General features: G+C 53.6%; 1 protein-coding gene across 1 annotated transcript in view; it reads left to right on the forward strand.

The window, feature by feature from the left end:
- The window catches only part of ASAP3 (ArfGAP with SH3 domain, ankyrin repeat and PH domain 3), a 63,044-nt gene extending 56,576 nt beyond the window's left edge, over positions 1–6,468 (forward strand). Inside the window, exons 24-26 of the mRNA XM_044997716.1 lie at positions 348–519; positions 1,776–1,898; positions 3,226–6,468. Coding sequence (XP_044853651.1) covers positions 348–519; positions 1,776–1,898; positions 3,226–3,300 — 370 coding nt within the window. The 3' untranslated portion in view covers positions 3,301–6,468. The remainder of the gene's footprint in view (positions 1–347; positions 520–1,775; positions 1,899–3,225) is intronic.
- Positions 6,469–9,881: the final 3,413 nt, after the last annotated feature.

Genomic DNA, 9,881 nt, shown 5'->3' on the forward strand with positions numbered 1-9,881 from the left:
TGTACAATATTTGCTACAAATCTATAACTGTGGTTGCAACAGGGATCTACATGGTTACAGATTCTGTCAGTAACGTCACACCTGGCGGCTTGTTTGACTCCAGCACTGCTGTGCAGTCCTGCAGCTGGTGCTGTTTAGTGGGGAGCTGGGGTTGAAGGAAGGGGGAAAAAAGCCATTGTGGAGGGGAAGGTGTGGGGGCAGGGGGCTCTGTGGAAGAAACCATTGGCTTGAATAAGTCCATGCTTTGGAGGGGGAGCCCACTGGGGTCTCATGGTGGGGGAAAGGGTGAGAAACCACATCCCGTCTTCCTGATGGTTTGAAGCAACCCCTCACCCCTCTGCCCTCAGCTCAGAAAGCACCCGGTCTTACCGGCGGATCAGCGGCGGCTCGGTGGGGAAATCCTCCGGCTTGGCCATCTCCCCGCAAAATTCTGGCTGCCCCGAGGACCTGCCTTCCAGCAAGGCTCCGAGTCCAGTGCAGAACGCCCCCCCTGTACCCATGCCCAGGAGGTTTGCTCCGGTAAGTCACACAGGAAGGGGGCTGGTCCCTGTCTCTTTGTGGTTCCACTGCCCGTCTCTGTGGCTTTGATTATTTTTTTTCCCAGCTACTCTCACATTCCCTTGCCAGCTGTGAAATTCCCTGTGATCACTCCCACCCGCTCCATCGTATGTGCTCATCCCCCTCAACGGCCCGTCTGATTTGGGCTCCCTGTTGGAGTGAAGGGTGCAGCTGTAACCCACTGATCAGTGTATGTTACGTGTCCCTGATCTACAGGGGATATGGATCTGCAACTTGAGCTAGAGAGAGACTAAGGCTATGGCTACACTTGCACTTCAAAGTGCTGCCGCGGCAGCGCTTTGAAGCGCTAAGTGTAGTCAAAGTGCCAGCGCTGGGAGAGAGCTCTCCCAGCAGAGACTCAGGCTTGGTCTACACAACATACTTACTTCGGTAGTGAAAAATCCACCTCCCTGAGCAACGTAGTGAAACTGACCTAACCCCGTGTGTATGGTGCTATATCGGCGAGAGAGCATCTCCCACCGGTACAGCTACTGCCTCTCGCGGAGGTGGTGGTGGTAAGCCGACAGGAGAGCTCTCTCCCGTCAGCTTAGAACGTCTTCACCAGCTGTGCTGTCAATTCGTAATGTAGACCTGCCCTCCCAGGTTTAGATCCGGAGGTCCCCGGTTCAGTTCTCCTGTGTGTCCGTTAAGATGGTGGCCATCAGAGCGATTCCAGATGTGGGGGCTGGTCCTCACTGCTGCAGATAGGGGTGGCTTGTTAACGAAGGGCTGGTGGCTGGCTGCGTGCCTCCTGGGAGGAAAGAAACTGGTCCTGGTGGGCCTACCTTGGAGGATGAGGCTGGGGCACTTACCACCTCAAAGAGAGTAAAATCCCCATGTGCCGTGGGGCTTGTGGAGCAGGTGCTTCACCTATTACTCTGGGGCTGTGGAAATCCTGGCTGCAAGGGCCATAGGCTGAGCTGGGAATCTTCTGGGCACGGTTGTTACCGTGGCTACAAACCGATTGGGAAAGGATGGATCAGGGAGGAGTGGGCAACGGTGAAAGAGTTGATAGGTGGGTGGGGGGAAGAGGCTTGGGCTGGGGAAGTGGGGGGCAGGCAGGGGCACGGTTCTTTAACCCTATGTGCCCCCACACCATGGACATCCCCCCTCTCCCCCCTGTGATGCCTTGGAGCAAAGCATAACCTGGGGGAGCCTCAGCAGCAGGCATCCCCCTGAGCCAGGACTCTGCAGACATGTGCCATTTGCTTGCACAGGCCAAGGTGAGGCAGAAGAGGGTGATGGCTCTGGTGGACTGCAAGGGGGAGAGGGCCCGGGAGCTGACCTTCTCCAAGGGCGAGGTGATCGTGGTGACCCGGGAGGAGGATGAGCAGAGCTGGGTGAGTGCTGCTGCTCTGGGGGCTCCTTGGACTGCTGGGGAGCCCAGACCCTGGTTCTAGCCTTGGGGCCGAGGCTCTTGTTCCTCTGGGCTCTGCTGTCGTACTATCCCAGTCACCGAGGAGGTGCTAGATCAGGGCCCGGGGGGGATTAGATTAATGTTTAGGGGATGCTTCTGCTCCCATCTCCACGGACCCCTCTGGTCTAGGGTGCCAGGTATCCGGTTTTCGACCGGAACGCCTGCTCGAAAAGGGATCCTGGCGGCTCACTGACTGGGCCATTAAAAGTCTGGTGGTGCAGCGGCGCTAAAACAGGCTAGTCCCTACCTGGCCTGGCTGGCACCGCGTTGCGCCCCGGAAGCGGCCAGCAGGTCCGGCTCCTAGGCAGGGGTCCGTGGGGCTACGCGCGCTGCCCCCGCCCCGAGCACTGGCTCTGCACTCCCATTGGCTGGGAACCGCCAATAGGAGATGGGGGGAGGACAATGCCTGCAGGCGAGAGCAGTGCATGGAGCCCCCTGGCTCTCTGCCCCCCCCTTCCCCCCCCCGCTTAGGACCCGGACCTGCTGGCTGTTTCCAGGGCATGCGCGGCTGACTGGGAGCTGCCCGAGGTAAGCCCACGCACCAACCCACTGCCCCAGCCCTGACCCCCGCCAACCCGGAGCACCCTCCTGCACCTCAACCCGCAGCCCCCTCCCGCAATCCGAATCCCTCGGCCCAGCCTTGAGCCCCACTCCTGCACCCCAAACCCCTCATCCCCAGCCCCACCCCCGAGTCTGCACCCCCAGTCAGAGCCCTCACCCCTTCCCAGGATCAACCCCTAGCCCAGAACCCCCTGCCACACCCTGAACCCCTCATTTCTGGCCCACCCCAGGGACCCCCAGTTAGAGCCCTCACCCACTCCTGAACCCCAACCCCCTGCCCCAGCCCAGTGAAAGGGAGGGAGGGAGGGGGAATATAGTGAGTGGGTGGAGGGGCCTTCGGAAAGGGGTGGGGCCTCAGGACAGGGGTGGGGCTAGGGTGTTCGGTTTTGTGCAACTAGAAAGTTGCAACCCTACTCTGGTCCCTGGGGGGCAGAGCTGATGCACTCTAAGCCCCCTCCTCACAGCCCCCAGCTAGGAATTGTATTGGGGGCGGAGATGTGTGGTCTCAGGATCCCACCTGGGGTGCAACATCCTCTGCCTTGTATATCTGTGAATCTTCACACTTCTCTCCCCCGCCCCCCCAAGCTCTCTAACCCAGGCACCCCAACTCCTTCCTGCACCCTCTGAGCCGGGAGCCCCGCCTCGGCACCTCTCGACTCTCATCTGCTGCCTTCTGCCCTGTCTCTCAGGTCGGCTTCATTGAAGGAGATGGCTCCAGGACGGGCGTCTTCCCTGCCAGCTCCGTCCACCTCTTGCAAGAGTGATTGGCTGGTTCTTCCTTTCCCCTCGGAGCCGGCGTGAGCTCTCGGCGAGCGTGTGGGGGGCAGGGCTGCGCGCTCACTGCCCCCCCCCCACCAAGGTGGCAGGACTTTGTGCGCCAGCAACTCCACAAGGGCATCGCAGGAGCAGAGGCCTGTTTCTTGCTTCCTTTCCCACCCTCCAGTCTGAACCTTGAGGGTAATGGACGCTAGGGCACGTACTGTGTTGAGGGTTTGGAGCAGGGGCTCGGGTGGAATCAACATCCTCCTCTCCCATCCTCCCACCGTGTGCTGGCCCATTTAGCCTCTTTACCCAAACTAGTTCCTTTTCCTGGCTGGAGAGGCGGCCAAGCATCCCACCCACCCGGACCAGTGTCTGTCTCTACACCCCCCTGTCAGGCCAGCTCAGCCCAGTCTTGCAGCTCGCCGGATGAGCCGGACAACGGGATCCGTCACGGTCTTCGCTGCCTCAGTCAGGGGGAAGCTGATCAACGGGGAAGGCTTCAGGATCTGGTGGACCTTGCAACCTCCTCCTGCAGAGATGGGGACGGGGAGGGGCAGAGGAGCCGAGAGGGACCACGGCTCGCTCGGAAACGGCCAGAGAACGGACAGCCGTGCGCCTGCTCTCCGCTCCGCACGCCTCAGCTTCAGCCATTTTGTCTGCTCCGGGAGTTCCAGCACTCCAATGCTGGGCAAGGGGCGGGTCGAGGCGCCACTGGGCTCAAATGTCTGTATCGAAGGAAAGAAAGGGGGAGGCAGATCCTCCCCCCCCCAACTTTTTGTGGTGTCCTTCCCACCCCCGTGAGTCAGGCCAGGGGAAGGCCGCCAGCCCCTCGTGGGTGACTAGGAACAGTCTCCACGCGGCCATGCAGGGCGCGCTGCTCTCCCTGTTATTTCCTAGGGATACAGCACGTGGTGGCGCATGGAACGGCAGGACACGGCCCATCAAGTCCTGATGTCCTGCCAACGCCGGGCATCTCTCCTGGCCTCCGCCTCCCCCCACAGTGCCCCCAGCCAATGAGCAATGCTGCGCAAGGGGGAAAGGGGGGGTTACCTTACACCTCGGAGACGTACAGGAGCCTTTCTCTGCCTAGTCCTGGCATAACTGGCCCCGGCCGATAAGGGGAGGATAAAACGCAAGTCTCCTAGCGCTGCATGTGTTATCCTAGAAATCCAGACTGTTCCCTCCCGCACCAGGGGGGTGCACTAGTACAGGGGGGTTCACTACAGTGGATCCTCCAGTGGTGTTTCCATTGATTCAAGTGCTGCTCTGTCCCTTGGGCTGCTCTTTGATGTCAGCGAGTTGTCTCCAGACACCGCCTGAATTCCCCCTTTTGTGCCACTTCAACCCATTCTCCCCTGCCTCCTCGTTCGGAAACGACCCCTCTCCGCCCCTAGTGTTGGCACAGGGCTGGTTGAATACCCCCGGTGTGCCTCAGTGTGTTCACTGTCCCTGCCCTTTTAATAACATCTAACGCTTTTCATCAGTCAGCCTCAAAGCACTGTACAGAGGAGGTGAGTTTTACAGATGGGGAAACTGAGGCACACAGCGGGGTAGTGATTTACCCAAGGTCACCCAGCAGTGAATTCTGTTCATGTGTCTCCCAGACTGCTCCGAACCCTCAGGTTCCTCTTATTTAAAAGTAATTGAGACAGTTGCTTTTTGGCCTGTCATTCTGAATCTCTGTTTTTCCCCATCTGCATAATTTGCAGGTACCATTTTACGGCCACCCTAGCTCAGCACACAACTAGCATGATACCTCCCCATAATACTATTGACTTCAATAGGGCTGCTGCTTGCATGCCTGAAGTGATTTTTTTAATAGCGTTTAAGCCTGGAAAGGAATCATAGACTATCAGGGTTGGCAGGGACCTCAGGAGGTATCTAGTCCAACCCCCTGCTCAAAGCCCAATCCCCAACGAAATCATCCCAGCCCTCGATGGCCCTCTTTTTTAAAAAGGGGTTAGAAACGGTTCCCTTTTGCAAATCAAGTGAAGGGGCTCGGTAGTGCAGAGGGCTCATTCTGGGTCAGACCTGACCCACAGATCAATTTACACCAAGGGTTAAATCCCTGCAGCCCAAAGGTTTACACACACACCCCTAAAACCCCCTGTGACTTGACTGTCACCTCCCTTCAGTTTTTGTCTGTTTCCCGCTTTCAGAGATCCTGTGCATTTTGTCACCCTCCTGCTTCACAGAGACCCTCCTCCTCTTGGGAGGCTGCTCTGTTCCTTTGGCCCCGATCCGGCTTTCCCTCCCCTTTCCCTTACAGGAAAATACTTGAAGGAAATAAAAGGAGCCAGATGGATGCCTCGTCCCTGACCCTAATAGGAGTCCTCCAGTCCCCGGATCTCTCCTTGGTCCCCTCGCCTTTGTCTATAGCAGGGTAGGAAGAGGCAATCTCTAGGCAGGAATCCTGCAGCAGGAGATCGTGGTGGTCTGATGGGCACGGAGAAGAAAAAGGTAGTTTGTCAAGTGGCTTTCCCCACCTTCTTCCTAACCCTGAAACTGTGAAATATTTTTTTTTATAAATAGGAAAGAGGTCTCTATTGGCCCGCCTGTGTAGTGCCGGGCTCGAAGTGGAGGTAGGCCAGCTAGATTCGAGTCCAGATTTCAATCCCCCATAACGCCGGGCAGACTTCACATCTGGTTTGGCCTGACCTAGAGAGAGGCCATTGAGTGCAATGACTAGAAAGAAGGCTCTTGATTGAGGTGGCTGGACAAGAGACGCCCCCGCTGTGGTTCTCCCGGGGTGCCTAATCAGTTAGGTGCCGGTTCAGATCTGATGAGGACCCCACTGCCAAAAGTTATGGCGGGGAAGGGAGACGAGTGTAATTTTGGGGCTCAGGCGTAGGCCGTTTGAATGTACGGATTTTTGGTTTGTTTTTTTTGCCTCTGGCTCCTTTCCTGTGGGTCTAATGGTTATGCAGAGACTCATTCTAGCCTCTGTCAGGAAAACGTTTTAAAGGGGGTGGGGTGCTTGTTTGGCTTCTGCAATGGTTTACTGGGACCAATGCTTCTGACCCGTATGAGCTTCCTTCGTGATTTGTTGTCCCCTGTGATCAGGTTGCGTTTTATAATTGTCAATGGGTTTTAAGTGGAATATTTAATCTCAAGATGGTCTCTGTTTTTTTTATTCCCCCCCCCACCCTTCCAATTTCTAATAAAATTGATTTTTTTTTTTTTGGTAAGTGGAAGTGGTTCTGTGTGTGATGTGACTGCAACAGTGGTTTTCCATAGGTCTTAATAGACAGTCCAGGGATGGGTGAGGTATGAATATTTATATATATTTAATAATAATATCGTAGTAATACAAAGCCTCATCCCAAAGCGCTGGACACACTAGGTATAGAAATCACTTCACCCATAACTGAAATGCAGCCACTTCTGGAGTGGAGTCTTGGCAGCTGTTTAACAGTGCACAGCACTTTAAGACAGGAATGGGAAGCATATTGTCTTCTGTTGAACTGGGGGCGGGGGGCGAAGAGAGGGAAGCAGAATGGAACAGGCTGGAGTTGGAAGCTGGAATTGGGCTGGGATACTCTTGGGGGATTTCTGATGCTCCCGAGTGGTTCTATATTCCCTCCACTGTGACAGCACCTCATGAGGTGTCAGTTCAGTATTGACTCTGAGGTCAGAGTGCCCCTCAGGTACCATCAACACCATTTCCTACAGCAGCTGAGTCCTTGGCGGACTCTCCTATCTAGCTATAAAGATGTGGCAACTCTTCCACCCAGCACCTTGCTACTAGGTCACGTTGTCCCCGAAGCACGGGTTGTGGGTGGCAGCATCTGAGCACTAAGGTGTGTGAGCGGAGGGCTGAAGAGACAGCCTCACTCCTCTCTCCTCCTATGGTGCATTTGCAATTGGACCCAAGTAAAGGGTTTATTTTAGTGAATATTCCGGTTAGATTCCTGCTGATGTGAGTTTATTTCCCTGGAAGTGGCGGAATCCTTCCCCTTGGCCTCCTAGACGAAAATACGTGAAGGAATTTTTGAGTCGTCTCTCCGTATAATTCTTGGTGTCAAATTGCATAAGGGATCCCGTCCAGGGCAGCAACTCTGTGTGTGTTCCCACCTGCCTTTTTAGATTTGGATCAGCCATTTTATACCCAGCTTTCCTGACAACCCGGAAAGGGACTGCTTGGCTGCACTTTGCATTTACCCTCGGGAGTAAAACTAAAGATTTACAGATGGGGCAGGTATAACTTTACTTAAAGGGATACGCCTCATCTTTAAAACGACACCAAATCCTCTTTCCAATAGCCCCCTGGAATGCTACACCTAGAAAAACTTTTGAACATCTTGACTGAGATTTAAAAACTACTATCCCCAACATTCAGCTCCTAAATTTTCAAAAGCAGCTAGCAACTTTGCATGCCTGTTATCTGACTTGAGACAGATGAATGGGGCAGAACTTAAAATAAAAAACCCACTAAGCACCCACCCTCTGAAAAGTGGGAGCCCTTTTGAGGTCTGTGAGGGTGGACACCCAAAATCACTAGTTACCCTTTGGACCCCAGGGCCCCAATTCAGCAAAGCATGTTTTGAGTCCCCTTCAATAAGATTTAAGAGTGAGCTCAAGCACTTTGGAGAATCCGAGTTAACCTCTTCATTAAGGGTGCAGCGGTGCTTCACGCTCGGGGTATCGTTCCCAGCTCAAAGTGCAGACTTAGCCTCCGATGCCCGACTTTCAAAAATGCTGAGCTGCCCACTGACTTCAGTGGGGGTGGTGGCCCCTTAGCGCTTTTGAAAATTAGGCCACTTCTATACGTGGACTTAGAAGACCTTGTTTTTTGAAAACGTTGATCTGACTTTAATTCTCACCCTTGCTGCTGTTTTCTTTCTGCAGTTCCCTTGGCTTGACTGCTGTACAGATCTCTTTCTGTTCCTAATTTGTTTCTGTTCCTAATCAGTTTCATTTTTACCCTCTCTAGTCAGTTTCATTTTTCTGGTTCTCTTGCTGCAGCCCAGTGTTGTTTGTTTTTCAACACTGCAGCAACCTATTAACTCCTCCCCCCTGAACTGCTACATGAAAACGTTTCTAGCCCCATATGTCCGCCCCGCCCTCCCCCACCCCCACCCCTGCCTGACCTCCCCTTTTGATAAAAGAATCCTTACATTTTGAGCCCTGATGCTACCTCCCTGTGCTCTTTAAGCACTAAGGCATGGCATGGGTTTTAATCTCATACATTCATCCCCACTCCCCTGGGCTGGTGTTAAGAACCTGGCAGACTCCAACGACCTAAGCTGTACTCTAATTACCTAAAAATGCTCAGCCTGGAGGGTCATTACCAACTTGAATTTGAAAAATAAACATTGGGGGTGGGGGGAGTCAAACCAGAGAATTAGAGGCACTGTCTAAAACCCCTGGCTAGTCGTCCTCTCTCTGTTTTGCACGCATGCGTATGTACATAAACAATCTCTTCCCCCTTAGTTCTGCAAAGCTCCCTTAGTCTGAGCTTTATCAGCAACATCGGCCACTTGGTCTAGGCTCTTCAGCTGGGCTGCTGTTTTAAAATTGTTTAGAAATATAGCACATGCCCTCCTAAATCAGACCACCCATCCAGCATCCTGTCTACATGGCAAGCTTATGCTTTGGAGCTAGGAGAACCCAAAGTTGGCCTGTGGTGGAACATTGGCTATGGAGGGCAGGACAATTCCTTCCTGACCCCTCAGAGCTGATCAGTTTGTGCCTTGAAGCATGGGATTTAATTACCAGGGCTAGTCAAAAAAATTTCCCCAAAAACTTTTTGATGGAAAACTGGGTTCTTGGCTAAATTATTTTTTTCACAAAAGGTGTCTGCTTTTTGAGGAAATTTTGGATTTATTTCTTCAAAAAGCCCAAATACCTGACATCTGAACCATTTAAGTTTTGATACGTGCCCATCGTGCCTCATGTGCGTTGTACTTTGTGCGATGTGCTGCACAGACCCCTTGTAATGGTCAATTCCTGTCCCAAAGGCCTCAAACAACCTAGTTATTTACATACATAACTGCAAATGTCATTATTAGCCTTACAATTATCCAATATGTTAAAAAGCTATAACCCCCTGAGCTGTTAAATATTATAAACCTCTGGAACTTGTTGCTGCAGATGATTAGTTTAATAGGCTCTTTGAAAGGATTAGCTGCTACTTTGAATAAGAATAGCCTGCTCCCTGAGCTACACTAAAATGACACACATCACCAAACCCTCATGCTTCAGGACAGATGTTGGTCACCAGCTGTGGTCAGGAAGAAATTTCCCTTCTCTCAAGGGGAGAGGGTTGCACTGGGGCCTTTCGCTGAAGCACTGAGCCTGTCTGCTGCAGGATCCCGGACTAGAAGATCCATTGCAGTGTGGCAAGCTGGTTCCGGGGGAAATTTCCAGCCTGGGTTTGCAGACCCACGAGCCCAGCGATAGACGGAGCGTGCCAACAGGTGGGGGCTTGGTACAATGCAGACTTTCAGAAGCAGTGAAGGCCATGCCCTGCTCTGGCTGTGCACAGACACCCCCTCCCCCAGCTCTGTTCCCAAAATTTCCATGTCCTGGTGGCAGCTCTGGCAGCTCCTCCCCTCTGGTCCTGGCCAAGTGTTTTGTCCGT

Source organism: Mauremys mutica, chromosome 23 (assembly GCF_020497125.1).
Source record: "Mauremys mutica isolate MM-2020 ecotype Southern chromosome 23, ASM2049712v1, whole genome shotgun sequence".
NCBI classification, from domain to species: Eukaryota; Metazoa; Chordata; order Testudines; family Geoemydidae; genus Mauremys; species Mauremys mutica.